General features: G+C 41.1%; 2 protein-coding genes across 2 annotated transcripts; one reads left to right on the top strand and one right to left on the bottom strand.

The window, feature by feature from the left end:
* Nucleotides 1–919: 919 nt before the first annotated feature.
* poc1a (POC1 centriolar protein A) lies at nt 920–21,901 on the bottom strand. The gene is made up of 11 exons (XM_068742496.1): nt 21,887–21,901; nt 20,071–20,155; nt 19,760–19,931; nt 19,348–19,527; nt 19,053–19,160; nt 18,560–18,675; nt 17,037–17,170; nt 14,059–14,127; nt 13,636–13,791; nt 6,085–6,342; nt 920–1,030 (listed from the first exon to the last, which is right to left on the bottom strand). Exons 1-11 carry the CDS (start codon nt 21,899–21,901, stop codon nt 920–922), a joined length of 1,404 nt encoding a protein of 467 aa, XP_068598597.1.
* b9d2 (B9 domain containing 2) lies at nt 20,680–21,207 on the top strand. Its single transcript, XM_068742959.1, has one exon. The coding sequence runs from the start codon at nt 20,680–20,682 to the stop codon at nt 21,205–21,207; it is 528 nt and encodes a 175-aa protein (XP_068599060.1).
* Nucleotides 21,902–23,775: the final 1,874 nt, after the last annotated feature.

Below are 23,775 nucleotides of genomic sequence, written 5' to 3'. Positions count from 1 at the left end.
ATAGCAATCTGGTGTATCGAACCATTTCTGGCAGCAAGACAGCAAATGTTGGACTTCATGAAAGAACATTTATTAACAGTATTTGAACAATAATGGAGGTCAGATAAAGTTCCTGCTTCAGCCGCACACAATATTTCTGTGACATCAATCTTTTTTTTGTGCGCGTTTTCACAGAATATGTTGTTGATCACAAAAATATACAGTATTATCACACTTATTATTTAAAAACAGTTCAAACAGCTAAAAACTAGACATTTAGTTTCTTCATGAAAGATACAATAAAGGCACGGCAGATCGACAGCAAACTGCTATAAGTTCAGCGTCAGGCTCCTACTTTCGTAACGTTTCTCAGGTTTAAATCTGACCAAGTTCTCAGAGTGCAGCTAAAACATGAAATGGGGGGAAAAAAGAGAGAACATTTTACTGATGTCATTTTTCAGAAAATTGCAAACACATACGGAGTTGAAACAATCACACACGGGGTGCATAGGCAAGAACCAAGGTCTCTTTTTTGTATGTACACCTCTGCAGATAGAGCGCACGCACGAACGCGCACACACACACACACACACACACACACACACACACACACCTGCAAACATCAGCGACTAGAAGCAGGTCGTTTGTCAGCAGAAAAGCAGCTGCTCTCTCAGCATTGTAGAGGAATAACTTCTTATATTCAATTCTTTCACTTCTTACGTCTCTTTGTTAAACAACCAGAACATCCCGAGCTTAGAATCAGTACATATTTGAACTGCAGTCAGGAAAATGATCAACTATTGGCTAACAAGCCACTGTAAGATCTCACCGTTGAAGTGAGATCTGGGAGCTGGAGAGCACCGTCTGTGCCATACATGTGTTGCTGTTGTCGATGTGACCCCGTTTCCCTCCGCACAACCTCCCTCTGAGGCCGCCATTGTTAGGCCTCCTCTCGTCTCTGGAGATGCAGGCCGATCTCCATCTGGTTCTCCAAACACTCTTTGAGCTTGTCCTCTGTGAGCGTCAGCCTCTGCTCCAAGATCGAAACCGTCTGAGTGAGTGGGGGGGGGGCACGACAAAGAAAGCAAGAAGACGAGCGGAAAGGAAGGAGATAGGAGAGAAAAGAACATGTTAGAGAGGGCTGTACAGCATCAGCCTGACAGTAATGACCATATAATGGCTGTGTTTATGTGTGTAAAAGAGGCAGTTTGTGTGTGTCTGAGGCAGATGCTGGGAGTGAAAAACAATCCAGCTGATTATTGTAGAGAGATCTGCTGCCTGAGCTGAAAACGCCGGCGTTTCTGTGTCTGGCACGCACTCTCTCTTGTTCTCCCCCTCACACAGTTGCATAAACACACTTATGCACACACAGAATGGAGGAGCATTGCTATCTGAAACAGGATGGGCATGTGTGGGTAGGGAGATCACAGTGTGACATACTTTTATTCACAGCATCCTCCAAACAGTGACAGTATTCATTGTACATTTGTGCTTGTACATTTGAGCACTGCGCTATGTAGGACTGTTAATCAGACAAGCCTCCAGGTGTAATTTTGAGGAGTGAATGAACAGATTGCTAAAACTGGGTCTGGCTTTTCTATCTACTCTTGTATCTGAGCTTCAGCAGCCGCATTACTGCTGTAACTAAATCACCTAAAACAAAAGAAAGACAATTAGATGATTCATATCTGGACCAAAAAAAAAATGCATTCATGCCTTGAGGCTTTTAAACAGAAAGCAGAAGAGCCGAGTATGTTATATCCATCCAAGAAGACAAACGGAGGAAATGATAAACACAGTTCAAGATCAGGATTATAAAGTGTCTGTGGTTGCAACTGATTGATTTCCTGATTGATGGGGTCCAGCACGACCCGGTAACGGACAAAGCGGTTCGGAAGATGAATGAATGAACTATACATAATGTAAAAATCTTTAAAAGGTCCTGTGCCGTTTATAATTTTTTCTGCGTGTTTGCTTGTGACATTGATATTTTCAGATGAAAACGTGGCTCCAAAGTGTTGAATAGTATTTCCTTGACCTTCTGATGTGCTAAAGAAAATATGCAGCGATAATTCCAAACATTTACCCAAATGTCCTTGCAGAAGGATGAGAGGAAGGAAGGAATATTGAGCATAACTAAACAGTCAAGTCGTGACAGTTTCCTCTGACCTTCGAATGGGCATTTATTGTTTGCTTGGCTAATGTTGCCTAGTGAAAATAATTCTATAGAATTTATTAGTTGGCTGAATGAAATAAATGTTCAGCCACAGACTAACATCACATACTCTTAATTTCTACTGGATTATTTCATTCAAACCCAAAGTGGATGTGTGTGTGTCCACACATACCATATACATACATGTACACACAGTATACATGTATGTATATGGTATTTTATGCAGCAGGAGGATAAAAGGAAGGATGAAAGATTTGTATTCCCTCTGTCTCTATTCTCTAGAATAGATCAATACTACCATGTTTATCTTACCAACCTGATATGGCAACCCAGTCCTCAGCCCAGTCAGCCATTAGTGTTTGTGTGTGTGTGTGTGTGATTCTGCACGTGTCCCCAGGCAGTGGCAACATTATACGGGCATATAGCTTTCGTCCAGATTGGAAACCAAATCTTTATGCTCCTAAAAATAGAGGAAGCTGTTTTTCTTTTCTCCCGAGAACACATTCTACTCTCCATCGCCCCGAGCCTTGCTGGCATCTGTTACAAAATCTCATAGCTTTGGTATGATCTGCGCCAAAACAGCCTGAAAGTCAAAGGAAGACACACCGGTGCCAGTGGTAGGTGGAAAAGCCTGAACTCTTCTTTAAATATAGCTAACAGATGTGTGGTAGAATGTGATGCTGTAACAAAGTTAGGATGATTCAGAGTAACAGACCGGTTTCTGGGATTCGATAGTTACTATGGAAATTGTAAAAAAATGAGAAAAACAAATAACAGTGTAAAATGTCTACAATGTGGCGGCATAATGGGTAGTACCACTGCTGTCCCACAGCAAGGTTCCGGGTTAAAATCCACCTGAATACGTTTCCTGTGTCTGAAGTTTGCATGTTTCGTCTGTGTCCGCCAGGATCTCTGGCTTGAACGTTATTACTGCAAAGGAGAATAGCTGTTTGTCTTTCAGGGTGTTGGCCCTGTGACAAGTCAGAGACTCATCCAGAGTGAACCCTGCCTCTCCCCCATGTGTCAGACGGGATTGGCAGAAGCAATAAGGACAAGCGGTTACAGACAGCGGACGGATGGATGGCATAAAACGTAGCTTAACAACAGATTCAATTGATTTTAGAAGCTTAAATCTTTGTTGAAGCAAATAGTCATGTTTAAATTGGTTACTTCAGCTCTACTACATGGCTTCAACCACCCAGAGGACTATTATAAATGTATATAAACACAAGGGGGAATGTTTCTGTATTTCTGAAAAAGGCGCTTGGTTAGTAAGTGGTTTCTAGAATCCTTTTAATCATCTCTGAGGAAAAAGTGTTGAAGAAAGTATGCCAACATGTTCCTTTTCTATTTCTCTATTTTGCAGCTGCTTAAAAAGCTGACCTGTGGTGAGTTACAGAAAAAGCTTTATAACAGTATCTTGGTCTGTATACTGTCATATGTTTATTTCTGTTTTACCTACTGAGAGAGCGAGAGAGAGAGAGAGAGCGATGCTTCAGGATTCTTCAGATTAAATAGTGACAGTGTGAAAGAAGGGATAAGTGAGTGCTCAGTTCTCAGAAAGGACAAAAGACAGTGTAATGAATTATTAGAGAGGAAGAAAAAACTGAAAGGGCTATGGGGGTTGAGAATAGAGGAGTGAAGGAAAAGCAGCTAACACAGCAAACTGGTTTTGGAAACTTCATCGAATGTTGAATAATTCATCATCTTCGCCCTCAGTCTCGTCAGCTATCAGAGTTACAAAGAACAGTAACAATGAAAAATGAAGATGAGGAAAATACTTTGAAAAAGGAGCAAGAATTTAGTTTGTGTGCCCAATTTCCATATGATGGGAAGGCAGTCATTAAAGTGCCATATAAAGCCGATCTGTCCAGAAATTAGAAGAGGAGTGGAGACATTATTACTGCAAACCCATTGATACGCACATTTTGTAGGAACAGTGGGCTGCGTTTAACATGTCACATATGCAGCGTGTCTTATAGAAAATCCTAACTAAGTATACTGCAAAAATATTTCATTCCATATTAAACAAATGTGCTTTTTCTTTTGATGTATTCCTCTTTGAAGTGGAGCCTTTTTTGTGCAACACAAACCCCACACCACTATCGATTTATGATTTGAATACAAATACCACAAGGCAGATTTAGAGGCCGTCTGAACTACACCATGTTGGTTTTTTTGATAGTCACCAAAATACTGTGAGAAAAGATGAGTTGAGATGCAGGTCGCTGTGGGTCTGTGTGCCTTTTTCAACATCTAATACAACACATTTCTACCTTACAATCATCATGTCTGCATGTTGGGGCATTGCTGCTTTGCTTCATGCATGACTGCCATCCACAGATCAGTAAATTAATGCTAATCCATTAGCATGACTGTGAATAGTGTCACACATGAGTCAACCAAATAGAAAAATTACTCACAAAAGACCTTTCCATGCTGTTATTACAGGAGCAGAGATCTCAACTCCACAGGGTAACTTTCAGTAAAAGCTGCAACACTGACAACATTTTTATTTGTAATGCTTTTGTAACACATGTCTCCCACTGCAATGAGTAGCCCGGCCGCCAGTAGCGCTCTAATAAAGATGGCTGCGCTCCTCGCCACTTCCTGTCACCACTGCTCTGCTTCTGGCTGGGCCTCAGTGTATTTTGTGGCTGGTAGACCCACAAAATGCTGGTAACTTGTCCAAGACGGGATAAACGTCGATTAAACTCGACGGCCAGGTCCCCCCCCCCCCCATCCATCCATCCATCCATCCATCCATCCATTTTCAGCCGCTTATCCGGGGCCGGGTCGCGGGCGCAGCAGCCTAAGCAGGGAAGCCCAGACTTCCCTCTCCCCGGCCACTTCTTTCAGCTCTTCCGGGGGGGATCCCGAGGCGTTCCCAGGCCAGCCGAGAGACATCGTCTCTCCAGCGGGTCCCGGGTCTTCCCCGTGGTCTCCTCCCGGTGGGGCGTGCCCTGAACACCTCACCAGGGAGGCGTCCAGGAGGCATCCTGAATAGATGCCCGAGCCGCTTGTACCCACGACCTTGTTCTTTCAGTCACTACCCAAAGCTCGTGACTGGTGAGGGTAGGAACGAAGGGTTTAGGCCATGGTTCTAAATCAGGACCTAAATCCGGGAATTGATATAAGGCGGGAATTGAAAATGCTTTTTCAATTCCCGCCTTAATATGGGTCCAACATATTATTAAATAGACCACTATGCATGCTGTGGAACGACACATCTGAGTCGGCTGACTAGTGTTTCCACCACTGAAGAATTAAAGCCAAACAAGAGAGCTGGAGAGTAAAACTATATGCAGACGATCCATCTGGTATCAGGTTTGGGGTACAGGGGACTTGAAAGGAAAAGACTGGTGAGACCCCCCCCCGGGAGGGGGCGTGGTTGGTGTCTGGCCAGTATTAAACAGTCCCACATGGTGGACTGCAGTTCCAAAGAAGAAAGAAAGCAAGACTGGTATAAAGCATTTACACCTACTATAAGTAAGTAAGGCAGAGCCCTGCTAGTGTTCCTATGAATGATGCCCCCCCCACCCACCACCCACCCCCACACACCCACACACACCTTATTATCCTCCCTTTTCCCCTCCTACTGTATATCCTACTCTGCTCACTCTTCTTCCTTTTTCTGCCTTTTCTGGGCCTCTTTTTTATATCATCCAACCTTTTTGGGACGCTGCTCCGGTATTAACTAACATCACGGATTACTATTTGGTGACCTCCACATCTGTGTGAAGTCAGTGCAACAGTCTAACGCATTTCCAAACATCTCCGGAGAGATTGTTGTGCTGTTGGTTGATGTAATCTACGGCCTGCAGGTTCAAAAGCAAAGAGTGTTTTTGTTCTGACTTCAGTGCGTGTGGGCAGCACAGCCAAAGCCCATTTTCTGTTTGTAATCAAAGATTAAAACATATTCTGCTCACCTGAGTGAGAATATCCAGCTGACCTATGATGTGTTCCAGAGTGCCAGCTAAACCAGGGGGGAGGCCTGCATCTGGGGACGGTGCTTGAGCCTGGGGTGAAGTCTGTGGAATGCCCTGGGTCTTCGTCTGGTGGGTGGAGGAGGAGATGGAGCTGGGGTTTCTGTGGGTGTGGGAATGAGTCGCCCTGCTGTGGCTGCCACTCCACCCCCTGCTCTGCGTGTTGTCCTGTCCATTCGAGTGTTCAGACAATTCAGGAACCTTTATGTGGAAGGCGAGCAAAGAGCTGTTAGATGGAGCTACACATACAATATTTCAGACACAAGGGCCATCGTTAATATTCTGTGTTGTTTAGTGCACATCATAGAGATACTGAAATCCTGTGATCCAGCATCACCGACTGTACTATCAATCGTACAATATAATCCATCTTAAATAGTACAAAAAGAAGGAATTTCTTTTCAAAGATGCATCTAAAAGTTAAATTTAAAGAAGGTCATAAAGAAATTATTAATATCTATGAATCCAGAGACATACATTCTGCCAAATGAACATTATTCTAAATTTGTTGTCACAATAACAACATGATTAAAAGAGATATTTCCAAAAATGAAAAGTTTTACTTTAAATTATCAAACAAGGATGACTATACCTAAACTAGAAAGGCACACAGAGCGCAGACCTCCGCCAAGCAGCTAATTTCCCTCCCAATTAGATCGACAGATTCACACCGTCCACATGGTGATCTGGATCATCGTCAAAAGGTTCTAAGTTGTTCTGTATCTTTATACATCAGCCATGAAAAGTTGAATCATAGTTGCATTTTTAGCATTTTTAGGGAGACGTTCTCTTTATTTCTATTTCTATTTTACAAGCACACACACCCCCTGTCAGCTTGTTTGTGTTGTGAATTGATTCAGTGAGACATAACTGCATGAAGGTCAGTGACCACCATGCCTACAGGACTAAAACTGAACTGAGATCTTGCAGGTGGTGGTAATGGTTGAGGCCCTATTTCTTTTACACCACCACCCTATGTCACAGTTAAAGTTTCCTTTGCAAAGTAAGGCACATAAACTGCTGATTGAGGATACTTGGAGCCGGGAGGCAAACAGTTGCACCTGCTACACCATTAGAGGAACAGGCTGGGGGTTGCAGATCTGACACCAAATGTCAGCAGAGTGCCAGCAGCCTGACAGGTACTCCCTTTGATGTGGCTACAAATTATACTCAACAACAATAGATATGACTAGAGTTTGCCTAGCCTCACTATAGAAGTGACAATTTATTTAGTGATCTTTTTATGTATTTATTTTTAATTTGAAGGCATGCAGTAATTTGGCAAGCCAAATCTGTTTGTTTTATGATAATAAGAATTTGACATTTTACTGCGCCTGACTGTTCCTAAATGAAATCAGATTATCACACTATGCCAAAAGGTTTGGCTGTTGAGCCTGATCAGCTCATCCCCAGCATTCTAATGTGAGCCCTAACAATCCTAGACAAAATAGTAAAACGTTCACTGCAGCATTTTTAAGTTTCACAGGCTCTATTAGTGTTCAATGTGCAAAGAGAAATATATTTCAGTATGCATCCTCACTTTACAGGAGCATCAGACAAAAACAAAATTATGGGATGAATAAAAAACAAAAACAAAGCACCCTTAATTTCCTATTGTGCAGCTCGGAACGTCTGTCTGTGGGGATAAAAGAACAGAAGACAAGCTTAAAGATTGGATTTAATGCTTGATGGAGGGAAAAATGAAAGAAAAGAAATGAAAAATATTAAAAGGAAAAAAAACAAATTTCCAAGCTTTTCTTCTTCTGCGTTAGTCAGAAAAATCAAAGTTTTCTTGTCACTTTTCTGAAGATTCTCAGCCATCCAGTTCAGGACAGATGTCTGTGCTAAATAGGTCGATTGGACTCGTTGGAAAAGCTTGTTGTCGCTTGCAATTAAAGCAGTAAAATGTGTTCTACACTGCACTACTGTGGCTTTATCTGGAAACATAATGTCATTAGCAACATCAATATATTGTTCAGCAAACTCAACACGTCCTGTAACAACTACAGCACACACAGTGACCACCCTTGTGATAAATCACCTGGAGTGGAAAAACCAACAGTGGAAAATTTCCTTTAGCCCAAATTAAAATGTTAGACTGAAAGAGCGAGCCCCATCAATACGCCCTGCAAGCTGCATACAAAACCCTTCATTACACTGCATGAACAATCAGTCAGCCACTCCGGAGATTCATCACCGGAAATACTCTGGAAATGGCAATTTGTCCGTCGATGTGTGGCTCCTGTGATTCACTGATGACACCCACCCTGCACAGGATAAGCATTGATGTTAACATTGGGTGGCAAAGCTAACCCATCATACCTCTTTTTCTGAGGCTTTATTATGATGGTGAAGAATTTGAAACAAAAACGAATAATGAACTCATTGAATGGGTAAAGCTGTAGGATGTCCACATTCTAATCACATCATGACATATGCTTAACAGCAACTAACAGCTCAGCTAACTAAAGCTGTGACTAGCTGGCTAACATGCAGCCCCTGCTTTCCCTGTGTGCTACCTTTCCCTTTTCCTGTTCCTCAACGATGCTCTCTCGCTCCACTGGACCATTAAACTCTATTTCTCACTGCTATCTTGTCTTCCATGCTTCTTTGTCACGCCCCCTGCCCTTCACTCTCTTGCTCTCTGCTCAACTGTATTCAACTCTCACTGTTAGAGCAAAATCACCTGTTGTGTACCAGCGCCTTTAAGATGCATACATTCAACCATAAGTACCGTATATATCAGAATCTGCACCCTATAGGTCAATGTGCTGCTGACGTCTAAAACACATCCTTAGGTCCTTTATTAATTCCTCTGTTGCAATGATTCTGATTGAGGAGGGGAGTCAGCCGGTTGCTCTCCTACTGCATTAGACATTAGATTAATATTTTTAGTAGATTAAAGAACATTAAAGTTGATAAAGATACCGTTGCCTCAGAACTCCCTCCCCGCTGTCCAATCCACATCCTACAAGCTGAATCTAAGCAGTGCAGTGAAGTGTGTTTCTGTGTGTGTTGAGCCGTGAAGGCAAGCCTGCTGCGAGTGTGCAGCTCGTCTGTCTGCACACGTGAGAGGGAGAAAGACCCAGATGTGAATCCAGAGACAGGAAGGCGGGAGGGGGTTGGATGGAGGGATTAGGGTGGATGTGATCAGAGAGAGCTGATCTGCCTGTCAGCAATGGTTGGCACTCACACACACACACACACGCACACACAGTCATTGATGCGTCTATTATCACACAGGGAAGCAGCAGCACACAAAGATTTGCTCAGCTGTGTCATCTTCAGCTAAAGATAAAATGTTAAAGATGCCACATTGCCTTTTATTGCTTGATTATTGATTACCATGGAGCATTGCTTCCAAGTGCATTGAAGTATCAGCATTCCAAAACAGCCATTTATAAAATCCTTGGGGATCTTACTTTGAGAGGGCAGCAGTCATTGATCTGTGTGCATGTCTTATTATTAGTTGACTTCTTCCTGATGAAAATAATTAAAGCTGGTTTGTGTAACGATGAATGCCACATTAGATGATTCACGCAGAAACCAGACGGGTGGTACAGCCACTTTCCAGGTGACCCTGGAACAACCATTGATTTTTTACATGTGTCTTATTGGTATGCATAAAGTGTCGTTTTTTGTATTAGTATTACAAGTTTAATTGCTATCTACCATTGTATTAATTGAAAAAGAAATATCCAATAAGTCTAACACACAGTAGCACTGCAAATTTCTCACATGTGTGTTTTATTTTGCATAGGAGTTGCAATCACAGGGTGTTAGATTTGCACTTCTCAAATTTGTTTGCATATCGACTGTGCCGGTGGCAATAACGTTTAGTGGCCTTTGAGGAAGATCTTATTGTGCCACTCTGAAAATCTGTCAGTTTCATACCTCCACTTATCAGAGCACTGTTCTCGGTTTAATATTCTGCTTTTAAACTCAAAGCGTTTGAATCCACTTTCCAAGAGGAAAAGAAAACAAACATCTATGCAGGTGGGTGGTATTTTCCTCCTCTGGCAACACATGTCTGAGATTTACAGCAGTTTATGAGAGATGAAAGGGCCTTTATGAATAACAAATTATGAATGGCTAAATTATACATGAAAAGGAAAGCCTATAGGAGGCTGTTGTTTCCAGGTGCAGCCACTACCATTCATTTAACTGTAACAACTGTCATATGACAATTCTTATTCAACCCTGATAAACAAAGGTGTTTGGATGATGAATAAATAATAAATAAAACTAGAATGCAATGATTCACAGTCCTTTTCAACTGGCATTTTTAACGTACATACTCTCAGTGGAACAGTTCAAGATTGAGTAGGGGAAAGGTAATAATTTGTCTAGCTACATTTAAAAATGTACAAAAGGCTGCTTAAATCTTCTTGGACAAATTATAGAGAATATTCTAGATATTCTTGTACAGCACTCAAATAATTTGTTGAAATAATAACATGGTTCTCTGTGTATCGGCGGGAGCTTTAATCTGCACAATTAAATTATTTTCATTAAAATTGAAGCGATGCTGCACAAAATTTGCTTTTAGAGTCTGGACGGCTTGATAATTTAATGTTTTACAGCATAACTGACACCAACATTTATTGACTTATAATACAATCCAAACCTTTTAGCTGTAAAATTAGATGTGCTGCATCTGGATATACACCACAAGCAATGCCAAAATGTCCACAAATTTAAACTTTTATACAAACGGATGGTCTGGCCAAAGTATTTAGAGAGAGTGTCTTAAACCAATACTCTGTCCTACTAGTGTTAGTGTGTACTTGTTATCTCGTTACCATTGCTGGTACATTGTCCATTATCATGGTTGCTATAGCCGGCTGGTCTTATTACGATCAGTATGTGCTGTTTTGTGTTTGCTTGTTTGTTACCATTGTTGGTATGAAATTGTTGTTGCTAAGTAATCATTTATTGTTGCTAACGGTAACGCCACTATGATCTAAATTTTGGTCATTTTGTGAGGTTGTACCTAGGTGTACATTGTGTTAAAAATATGGGGGGATGGGGGCGGGATTAAATAAGTTTTCTTCTTCCCACTCCTCTGTTTATTATGAATTGTGTTTGCTTTTTGTTTGTTGCTACTGTTGTGTTGTGAATTTGCTGTAATTTTATGCTCGGTACTGTGGAACTAAACAAATGAATAAATAAATACAGATGTAATAAAAGTAGCAAGAATCAAGACAGCATAGTGTCAAATCCATGGCAATGACACGAGGAGAAATAGCATTTGTTTGTTGTTCAGTCTTAAATGTCAAACATTCAAATAGGAAAATATAAATGTAAACTACTTTTTTCAAACTGTTTCTCTGATTTTTTTTATTCTTCTTATGGTATTATTTATTTTTTATTCTGCTTTTCACTTGCACTCAAATTAATTTTCAGTGTCCTTGGTGGTGTCAGCACCCACAGCAAGCGGTTCTTATAAGTTCGGCTTTATTTTGTCCTGAACAATGCTGAGTCGGCACAGTGCAAAACCTGTGCCAAACTATTTCATGCAAGGGAGGATGCAAAACTAAGATGACCTCAGCCAACCCTAAGCCAACAGCAGCACTTTGTCACAATTGTTAAGTGAAACTTAAATAATGTTTGTCTTCTTCTCAATAGCAAGACAACAAACATTATACTCATAATTATTTGCTATAAACTATATCAAATACAAAAAGTGAAATATTTTTTGTCATACATGAACATCTGCAGATTGGATTAGTAGCCAGTGGCAGTGATTTCATGACGTGACCCCAACAAATGAATGAGTCATTCATTGTTGATACATTCTTCAAATTTAAGGTTGCTGAAATAAATTTCTCTTCTGTCAAATATTGAAATCGAGGATCATCAGGCAGAACAGGGATTGTAATCCTTAAAAATGACCAATCCTTGTCATAAGATGAGCAGAGATAAATGTTTTGGTCAGAAATGTGAAAAAAAACCCGTTTTACTCTGCGTTAAAGAGTGTGTGTGCAGGAATAGGTATAATTTCTTAAACTGCACGGTCGTAGTTAATGTAGCTTGAGACCACACTGCCGAGTTCAAAGGAAGGATATGAAGGGAGGAAAGATGGCCTCACAGTAAGCATTAAATACTGAGAAGCATCTGTGCATGTTGATGTGCTCTGCTGTTTATTTCTGAGCAAGGAAAAACACATTTTTGCACGTGTGTGTGTATACTTGTTTCAATTGTTATTTCTGTAATAACACTAAGATACACAGACACGTACTACTGTGTAATTTGTTTATGTACATGTGTCCAAAATATAACGTGACCATCTTCTACACAATCATCTCTCATCTTGAGTTTTGTTTGAGCAAACTTGAAGGCAAAATCTTTCATGTTAGCGGCGCTACTTGTAAAGCCCCTGGCAAGAAAGAGATTTACAAGTCAAAGAAATCTTTGGACTTGAAATCAAGGAATTACAAATGCTTAAATAATGATACAGCATACACCATTCACATTTTGGGAGAGGAAATTGTAAATATAAGTAAAATATAAGGCCTCCTGGGTTGTCTGGACTGTTATTAAGAGGTAGAAAACTAAATGGCAGCAACACCCCCATTAATATCTTCACGGTTGAAATATCTGACAAAGGTGGATATAAAGTGATTTAAAAAAAATTGCTATGCAAGAAGATTTTCTGAAGAGGTCTAAACATGCAGGTACATGTTGCTTAAGTGAGGGCAGCACCATGTGTCCATCTGTAGGACAGGTCTCATGTCTTATAAGCATGAGCCAATTTAGTGAGGGCTGGAATGCAGCTCTGGTGCAATGAGAGAGAGAAAATCCTACAGGTGTTGGTGATGGATGTTGGCTAAGTAACCAAAATATTATATTGCAAACAGAGTGTTGACGGCAAAGAACAATAGGCTTGCAACTTCTTGTGTGATCAGAGCATAACACAAATGTACTAGAAGAAACTGGCCCAGGGAGAAAGGTTCTGGACGTACACATTCAACTGCAGGACTCAAAATGAACTCAATGAAGGTTTTCTTTAAGTTAAAAATGTCTGAGGTTTATAAATGTGACTTTTGAGCATCATTAAATGGAAACAAATAAGTTGCACTATGTTGTTTTCTATGCGTCTCCTGTAAGTGCAAGTGATCCGTAGATGGATAGGAAAGCGCCTCTTTCAACTTGACGCCGACACCAGGGTGACAAGTCCCACCCATCTAATACAGGACTGGTCACCTGAAAAAAGATGACAGTGGTAACCAAGCATCTGTCTGAAAAGGTGCCGAGAAAGGCAGAGTGCTCTGAAAACAGTACACCTCATACTCCCTCCTCTTTGTGAACGATTGATAAAAGATGATGGAGCTCTAAGGAAAACCTTCAATAGGCAAACGATACGTGCTTTGTGACAGAATAGAAGGTCATTTGTTTAAAGGCCTAAGAGGAAGTCTACAATGTTACAGCTAAATACTGCACCAAAACAGATGTGTCTGTTTGCTGTGGTCTTCTCCAGCTGTTTGATCTTACCTGACTGTGGCGCACAGATGGATGCGAAGTCAGGTGGGGGCGCGATGTGGAGCTGGCTGCCGGTGCCCGCCAGCTGGAGGTACCGGTACTTTTATGTTGCAGCCTGACACCATCACTGCATTCAGCGGAGTCAAAGTTGCTCTTCCACACCATGACCTTTAAGATGAATTTAAATTGATTCCTCATGCGAAATAAAAATAAAAACTGACCCAGAATCTTACATAGAGAATAAATGTGCTTCACACGTATGACATTTTCCTTTCTAAGTTCTTATTCAATCCTATGAGCATTTCAAATAAATGATCAGCATACCATTTGATATTACGATAAGTGGCATTAGGAAGTCACATATTATAAACCTACAAATATATCAGTAAAAAAAAATCAATGGCCATTTAAAAATGGATTGAGATCATGAATTACCTGATCATCAGATCCTCCAGAAGCAAAGTATTCTCCTGTCCTGGAGAAGGACACACAAGTCACTGGACCCTGGGTTAAGAGGAGATGACAATTCATTGAATTAACATCACAAGTTTGCCTTCCTGCAGTCGTCTAATCTTTTTAATAAGCATTGTGTCACCATTGTAAATGGTTTCCTCAAGATGAAAGCATTATGAAATATTGTGCTCTAAAAATAGGCATCAAATCCTGATGAATACAAACCCAAAATGTATAGTTGTTATACCAGTATAAATATGTGTTAAAGTAAATGGGAGCAACAAAAAATACAACAATTCAATGAAGCAAAACATATTTAGTAATGGATTTGTTTAAAAACGTATTCATAATATGCGATGAGTGGTGCCGAATTTGTGTGCGTTTAGGAAACTCAACTTTAAACCATCTGAGGAAACAAACCTGCTCAGAACAGAAACCTTGGCGTGTGTGTGTGTGTGTGTGTGTAAAAGTGGGAGTGGGTGTGTGGGACTGTAGCAGGGCAATCAATAACAGAATACAGAAACAGGTGGCTTGAGGTCAAAGCCAAAATGTATCACCTGGGGGATGTCAGGACTTTGGCATGCAATGTGTGTGTGTGTGTGTGTGTGTGTGTGTGTGTGTATATATATATATATATATGAGCCTGGAATGTCGACAGGCTCCAGCTCCAAAAAACTCAGAAATCACTATCCCTCTCTTAGTTTGCTATTTCTTCCCTTCACAGTGCAGAATGGAGTGAACGATTACAGCCTGAGCGCTCTGACTGTGTTCAAAGGGAGGATGAAGGAGAGAACACACAAAAGGAAGGGAAAGAAATGAACATGGAGGTTGTTGGAAATGAAGAAGAAGAAAAAAATAACTGTGTCCTGAGGCTGGCACCCAGACAGGCTGGTTTGGATGAGAAATGGTTTCCAAGAAGCACCTGAGAGAAGCAGACAGCGTCGCTATGGCAACGAGACAGTCTGACAGACAGCATGTTCTGTCTCTGCTCTTCCTGCTGCCAGGCTGGCACTTGCCACAGCCACACATACACAACTCTCCGCACCTAACAACCACCAGCTCCCCCACCCCACAACACACACACACACACACACACATACATACACACATTTCTGGATGTCAACAAAACTGACCAGAATATTTTTAGTACTGATAAATGAATAGACATTCCAAAATGCGGATGGCCCATCACGGTGATGTCCAAAAATCGAGTACATTTGGCACTAACACGCTTGCACTGCTATATTTTGTCAAATTGAGGGGGGGGAAAGCCCAGAGTATTAGGATCAGACTGGAACTCAGTATCAACAGGAATAATTAAATAACTATACATGTTATCTTAACATATTAAACCCTGCATTCTACTTATTTATTTGGCTGTTTGCTCATTCTACACTGTACATTCATTAAAGACACAATGTGTATAATAGATTGACACCTGTTATAGTAAACACGACTGAGCTAAATTAGTTTTAAATAGACATTTTTATTATCGTAATTTATTATTGTAGCAATTTAAATGATATTTTTGCGTTTAACAATTATCTTCAGCATTATTGTTTGAATTATTGATATGATCATTACAATTGTTACTATTATACAAAGCAGTGATATATATATATATAGAGAGAGAGAGAGAGAGAACGTGAAAGTGACATGCACACAACAATTCTATCATTAGTGATTCATCATTAAGTCAATCCACACACAGAACAACACACCAGGCAGACATTACAGAAACCTAAACCTACAGAAATGTGGATGGACAGACAATTAACACCTTGATTGCTCCAAGCAACAACAGACTGGTGGAGTCACCACTGAGCCAAAGACAACAACACAGGAACAGCAACAGTCGGCAGGAGTCAGGAGATGAATTATTTGATGGTGTGAAAAGAGAAGGGGGGGGGGGCAACTTGGCAGATCTTTTTTTTTTTTCCAAGAGGTGAAAGAGAAGCGCTGGAACCACAAAAAGACTGAGAAAGAATGGAAGACAGGCAACATGGACAGAGGGACGGATAAACAGATGGCCCACATGTGCTTCTGGCAAGTCACTGACGGCCACAATTAGCCAGCAAGCCAGTCCATCAGCTGTTTCAACAAACATACAGTCAGTCAGCTGCCCGGAGTCCGGACTCTTTCTCCAGTCAGACAAAGTACCAGTAGAGGAGAGGTAGGAAAGAGGATGATCGGAATAAATACAGAAAAAAGCATTCATAGATGGTGATTGTCCCACAACACATGGAGAGGAGTGTTAAAGTTGCACACACACAAAAAAGAGGATGGGATGGAAATGGAAAGGAGGAAGAAAGGAAGAGGATCCAGATGAACGGAAGCAGACACATAGTTCTGCTTCCATCATGCAACAATGAGACGAGTCATTGTGCGCTGGCCAACCACTCGCTGGGTTAGAACTCAAATACACGCCGGCCGCGACTTAAGGCCACAATTTGTTCCGAGGGTTTTGTCGCAACCCGACACGGTCGTAAATTGTCCCATGTTAAATTACCGGAGGTACATTATCCTGCGCCATGATTCTATAAATGAGGAGTAGAAAGAGTCTATTTCCACTCGGTAGACATCGTGGGTGAGACCACAGAAACTGTCAAACAATCGATTCGCTCGTTTGCTTTCCAGTACGTCGTAAAAAGATAGACCAGTGCGGTCGTAAAGTCGAACTGTCGCGAGTTGCATCGGTCGTAATTCGTCGACCCCCTGTACCCAAAATATGAAAAATGCTTCACACACCTATTCCAGACAATCAGACATTTACAAATGTTTGGAAACACTCTCACAAATCGTCAAGAAACACAAGACGCACAAATAAACACAAGCAGGCACAGTAGAACAGATTTTTGCCATGATTTATTTTCCATTGTGGCAGGGGCATCATGGCCTGTGGGATATCTGAACTGTATTCTGTGTGTGTGTGTGTGTGTGTGTGTGTGTGTGTTCTCTACCTGGTGTCCGTGCAGCGTATACAGGAGCTTGCCCTCTACAAGGTCTAGTATCTTCATTGTGGAATCACTGGACGCAGTGATTAGGAAATTACCAGCCGGATGGAAAGACAAGCTGTTCACGACACCATTGTGGACTGGGACACACACACACACACACACACACACACGCACGTTATGACAGGCAAAAGATTAAACAGCTCATCAGATCATCACAAAGGCAATAACAAAAATGAAAGACATTACATACGAGTAACAGACAGAGCCAAAAGTCCGATTCATTTTTGGATTCTCTGTAAACTGGATGGAAGGAACCTGTTCAGTTATGGTGGAGCACCTATGAGGCTTTTCAGTGTCTCACTCAATGACACTTATGTACACTTGTTGTTGCCTTGTGACATCGTAAGATGCTGTAGCTAGACTGGATACAGCAAAGTACAGCGGCCAGTCCATGGCATCGAACCAAAGACTCCCAGGAAAGGAAGAGGAAGTCATTCTCTCATCTGGCAACCGTTTTCTTCACTTGAATGCAATGAGAAGAAAAAAAAATAGGCGCTCGGACCTAAAGAAGAAGCGACACAGGCCATCTGCTGGCTGCAAAATGCTATGACATGAAAATATACAGACAACTGTACGTGCAAGAAAAGCTGTGATGCACATACACTGACAGCGCTGATTCATGTGCTCCGGAAAAAATGAGATTCTGAAAAGAAAAACAAGAATGCTAACACCCCAATAAATTCAAAATCACTACAAGACATCTAAAAAAAAATACTGATGACTAACATTTCCCACTGGGAAGAGTAACTACACAACTGATTTATGTGAAGCACTGTGGAAAGGAGAAGAAATAACAAGAGAGGAGAGGAAAATATTTTTATTGTCATGCTCCATCTCTGCAGACATTACTCGATCTCAGCGCTGCAATCCGTTTGAGATTGCTGATTAGAACAACCAGACTGACAGGCAGGCTGGTAAAAGACCTCAACATTTCATTAATTGAATATGCAAATAAATCATGAATCTTGATTGCCGCTTTCATGGCAAGCATTTAAGCCTAATTTTATTTTGGTGCCATTTATTGTAAGCCTGATCTGTATATTTCACTGTTCAAAGAGGAAGAGTTGTTTTACATGTATCAAAGAATGCAGTAAAAAAAATGACCAGGCTGTGGGCAAAACTATGTTGTTGTTTTAAATAAAGTTTTCATTTGCAGAATAACAGCTTTAATGCAAAGTGGTGAAAATTTGTTTTCCAAAGGATAACCCGGAATCACCTGATAATAAATACCTTGGTGTGAGAGCAACCATGTGAGAGCAACAAAACAGCGAGGCACAATGGTGCAACAAGGCTGCATGTGCATTTAAGCATTAAAATAATACTAAAAAGTTGCATTAAAAAGTAACTTTCAGACATACTGTATCAAAAGGAAAACATCTAAAGAAAAATACAATACGCACTGCAAGAGGGGAAGGAAGTCCAGTGTTCCACCTCAAGGGAAAGTCTGGTATTTAAGGTGTCCTTACCTTGGTAATGCTGCAGCATCTTATGGGATCGGATGTCCCACACCTTCACAGAGCTGTCGGTACTGGCAGCAGCGATGCACGTTCCACTGGGATGAAAGTCCACAAAGTTTGCATAACTTTGTAAAAAGACAAATCAAATTCAAGGGTATTACTTCATTGGTTGTGGTTTTACAGTATTTACAAATAATAACTTACACAAAACCATTGTCCTAAAATACTACTTGAAAACCCTTAAGAGACAAGTAGTTGAATTAGAATAGTTTTTTGTAAAAAAGTCTGGAATGACCAAGATGTCCAACTTCTGGGATTAGGATGGGAGACAACTTTACAGAGCCTGTCAAGTAATTCAAAAATTTTATGCAATTTTTATTAATAATACGACTGATAATACCTACAGTAAAAACTGCAGTGCACAATGGTTTAATCCTCCACATCTTCATATATTAGAACTTTTAGCACCCCCCTATACGGATTTTTTGTCTGCAGTGCTCACCCAGCATGTTCATAGAAAGTATGAATACACTCTCTGCTGTTTTTGTCCCACAGCCTTATAGTCTTATCATCACTGGACGATACAATCAAACGATCATCTGGAGAAAACCTGCAAAAGATGTATTTAAAATTCTACATCAAGAACTGGCAGACACAAAAGTCTTCATAATAGTTTTTCCAATTACATGTATCCATTAAAGATGTCAAATAATAAAGAATTATGATATGTAAAAGCAATGCCAAATATCTGCAGAAGCCAAAGATACTTCGGTTTTGCATGAATGTGTGCAGCATACTTGGCACAGCGGACCCAGTTGATGTGTTGGTTGAGAGAGAAGAGGAACTTCTGCCTGTGGACAGTCCACACTTTGATGGTCTTGTCGTCAGAGGCTGTGACCAGAGTCTGTCCATCACCAGAAAAGTTAACGCTACGGACCGATGCAGTGTGAGCCCGGAAAGCTGTGGACTCAGCCTTCCTGCACAAACACACACACAGAAACATCCCCTGTGGATGATAAGACATATAGAACATCTCCTTCTTCTGCGCTGGCAGAAGCAGGAGACTCCTCGGAGCTACGTAACTACTTTTGTTTTGTTTATGAGTCTAAGTCATTGTCCCTCAATATAGCGTCACAGCGGAATACACAAAGTAATCCTAAAGATTGATAGAGATGGTTCAACATAACAGTATAATATTTAAAAGCTTACATGCTAGGCACCCACAGGCGTACGGTCTTGTCTCTGGATGCAGAGGCTACTAGGTGGCCACTCGAAGAAAACTGAACTGAAATAACTGCGTCTTTATGTCCGTCAAAACGATAGGCTCGCATCTGAGGTTTCATGTTCCAGATCATCACACTGGAGTCCATAGAGCCTGTAGCTGAATAACAGATCAGAGGCCAGGAAGCTGAACACATCACTTATGACCACAGAACTCATACCAAAACGGTCAATGGGTACATTGCATTAAATCATCTAAAAATAAAACACAAGAGGGAGTGCATTTAAGTAGTAGTTACCAATTTGCTTCATGTTGCAGCTGATGTCCACGCTCGTCACAGTGTCTCTGTGACCCTTGAAATGTCTCTCAAGAGCTGGATCAGACTATATTAAGAACGAGAGAGACAGACGGAAGCAGCCATATTTAAAACATGATTAAAAATGGTTTTGCCTGGATGTTTTTATTTTGATATTAAGAAAAAAAGGTATAATCTGACTAACTCGGAGGTAGAGTTTGATTACAGCCGCGGAGAGGCGCTATTTTACAACTACAGGCTTTCTGTGCTCAAAAACACGCACGTTTAAAACCAGACACCCAACAAATTCACCTTAATTTTAATTGCCATTATTACATTTTATTTTATTTATTTATTATGTTGGGCAACCTAAAATTTACGTAGCAAAGGTTTTAGGATTCATATTCAAGAGTGTAGTAAGAGTTCGAACATGAACCGGAAGTACTTCCTGCCAAGCAAAGTTCACGGTAAAAAAAAAAAATGCTACCGCGCCATTACCGAGTTACCAAGGAGACGCGGGCTGTGATGCTAGTCGCAGATAGCCGCTAAGCCGCTCGTTTTACACGAACGGGCGCAGCAAAGGGGGCTTTCGGCGCCGCATGCTGATGAGACATGGCCGAGCTCCACATTATCGGTCAGATCGTCGGAGGCAGCGGTTTCCCGCAGAACAGCTTGTTTTGCAAATGGGGGTTTCACACGGGAGGAGCATGGCGTCGTCTGTCCGGGCTGAAGGAGGGCCAGACCCAAGTGGACAACCCCCAAATAGGAGACATGGCGTACTGGAACCACCCGATCGATCTCCACTACGCGACCAAGGGGCTCCAGGGATGGCCCAAAATGCATCTCCAAGTGTGGCACCAGGACTCCTTCGGACGCTGCCAGTTGTTTGGTTACGGGTACTGCCACGTCCCCTCCAGCCCGGGACACCACCGGATACGCTGCGTGACCTGGAGGCCGCTCGGCTCCTGGCAGGAACAGCTGGCGCAGATGTTTGTCGGCGGCGGGCCGCAGCTCCGGAGCCCGGACCTGATTCACAGCGGGGCGGACCGGTACAGACTGCAAACCGAAGCCATGGGAACCGTGGAGCTTGAAATGGGCCTTATTATGAGATATTTTGACAAATATGGCGTTGAAAGTTAATGCCATTAAATAAACATATCTAATAAAAAAGAGACGATTGTATATTTTGACTTGTGTTTTTGGTAAACTTTTTACACGTATCCTGATTGCACTTTTGTGTTTTGTGCGTAAATAAAAAATATTATCGCATCAACAAAGTTGGTTCCTCTTTGATATGCGAGTAGCAGAACATCAGCAGGTTAACAACATTTATGTTTATTGTTTACACCGTCCTTAAAATGACACATAACAGCCAGAGAGTCAGCCCAACACATCCCAAGACTTGTGTCGTGTCTCTGACTTATTTTTAGTTTTCTGACTTTGTTTCACAATTTAATGTTTTGTTTGCTTATTGATACTCTTCAGGCATCACACATGGTGTACGCAAGATCACAAAACAATATGAATGAATTTATCGCATGCAACAGTGTTGAAGATTTGCGCATGAGATAGATAGATAGATAGATAGATTCTTGCACACCAGGGTTTGAATCACATGTGCTGCTTAACTAAAATACACTAATAAATCACAGAACTTCCCTGAAAAAGAAGTCAAAAGTATTTTATTTTCCGTGTTTAGGAGGAAGCGTGACTATCTCTGACCCTCGCCTCTCGCTGCACACGTAGGTAAAGTAAAATATCTCCAACAAACTTCAGGACAAAGGCTCAAGTGGCACAAACCATCCGGTTATCGACTCACCAGTGCAGAAGTCATGTTTCCGGTGATGTTGACAAACAGCAGATGACACGGACCGCCGTTAGCTTGTTAGCCTGCTGGCTAACGTTACCGGACGACTCGCTGCTAGTCGCTGACAACGAAATTCAGTTTCCGCGCCGCGATTGGCGCTGAGCATCTGGTTGGACTTCTTAAAGGGGAAGTTACACCGTGAACGCCTCGGCGTAAACTTTAATGTCGCAGACAAGAACTACAGTAGTTCAAATATGTTGAATTAAAACTCCATCGAGCCATATAATTAAAGATGCATTGTTGATATTAAATTAAGCAATTCCACGTCGTGAAGTGAAAATACTCAGTTTGAGGTGTAGTGATGATTCATTGCCGCCAGGTGTCAGCAGTGTAGCATTAAAAGGAAATCGATCTTTTTGACGTGGCGGGCCAATGTGGCCGGCCACGTCATTTTCTGTGGCCCGCAAGAGCTTTGTGCAGACATTTGTTTTTGTAAAATGCTGAAAAGTAAAAGTGAATCAGAGTTGATGTGTATTTGTAACTGATTTTTAATCTGTAAATGGGGTTTTAATGTTAAAATTAAATATTTGTTGCTGACTCCATTCTGGATCCGACCCAGATGATATTCAGTGGTGAGATACAGGCTTTGCTCTATCAAGTCAATTTGAAGCTAGTATTTTGCTCTATTGTCCACCCTTTTAAAAGTATACCAGCAAACAACGCTGCAGTCGCAATGCAACTACTGATAGTTTGTTTATTTTTAGAGAAAAAGATGCCCTCTCTGTTAAGAATGAGGAAATGTGAAAACTCATGAATTACAGGAAGTGTGTACTGGGATCTGCATCATTGTATTGTTGTCTCTTACCGAGTTCACACTTTATGTGTGTGGTCTGTGTGTCAAACATTTACATAATTGGAAAATATATATTCTAAATTGAATTATTAGCCCAGTTGAGGTTAAATCTGTAACTCCAAGAATGAGAATTGTTTGACTTGTAAAATTCAAACTCATGGATGCATGACCAATCACTCCTCTTACTGTAATATTCTACATGGTTAGATACTATGGTGTTTGCGTTGCGTTAGAGACTTGTTTTAAAAGGATAGTCACCAGCAGGCTTCTACTGTTGAAAAGAAATAACGCTATGTGGCCTGGCTGGCATGAAGGAAATTAAGATTTAGCCCAAGAGGCTTTTAACCCTTTATCAACCTTGCTGTCATGAATACGCATACCGTACATAGTGTTAATACTTACTCAAAAACTCATTGATATATTGTTATATTATAAATATTATTTCTTATTCTGGACAAATGCAACTCGAATCATTGAAAAAAAATTATATATTAGATTTCAGTGCTTTCAAAACCTTAAACTTTTGTTCACCAAAATAGCCTGGAAAACCCCACAGACGTTTCTAACCTCTGTTACAGTAAGACCAACATTTCCTCCTGGTCTTTATGTGTACTTTATCCTGGTGTGACTTCATGTGGGTGTGATAAAAGTGTGACCTGGATTAAAGCCTGAAAAGAAGTCCAGTTGGAACATTTGTGGACAAGGTATGGCCCGTTTTCCAAACATTAATGATGAAATGATAATCAAAAGTTCTGCATATTTTGAAAATGTGGCCATGGAGGTACAAGTGAGTTTATGAAAGATGTAGTTATTACTCCAGTATCTCTGGTCCAATCTGTCAAACTTTACGTGACAGGTAGAAATCCTGCCTTGAAGACATCCGCATGTCAGAGAGCAGTTACAGTAAAACCTGTTTGCAACAGGAAGTAAGCCTTTCGTGTAAATCATCGAATTCTGCGAAGATCAGTTCAAAATTGGGACCCAGATACAGACAATGCTCAACTGTAACTCAATGAGTTATATAAATTCAATGACAAGCAAAAGAAAA

The sequence above is a fragment of the Brachionichthys hirsutus genome, chromosome 8, assembly GCF_040956055.1.
Source record: "Brachionichthys hirsutus isolate HB-005 chromosome 8, CSIRO-AGI_Bhir_v1, whole genome shotgun sequence".
NCBI classification, from domain to species: Eukaryota; Metazoa; Chordata; class Actinopteri; order Lophiiformes; family Brachionichthyidae; genus Brachionichthys; species Brachionichthys hirsutus.
The sequence above is the reverse complement of the archived record's forward strand: the minus strand, read 5'-3'. Positions and strand labels throughout refer to the sequence as shown.

Excerpts from the sequence above, each read along its gene's own strand:
- poc1a (XM_068742496.1), bottom strand. Across the intron at positions 14,128-17,036 it reads ATACGCTGCACGGACACCAG|GGTCCAGTGACTTGTGTGTC; the intron begins GTAGAGAACACA and ends CTCTTAACCCAG. Across the intron at positions 13,792-14,058 it reads CTGGAGGATCTGATGATCAG|GTCATGGTGTGGAAGAGCAA; the intron begins GTAATTCATGAT and ends TTCATCTTAAAG.
- b9d2 (XM_068742959.1), top strand. The coding sequence starts at position 20,680 with ATGGCCGAGCTCCACATTATCGGTCAGATCGTCGGAGGCAGCGGTTTC.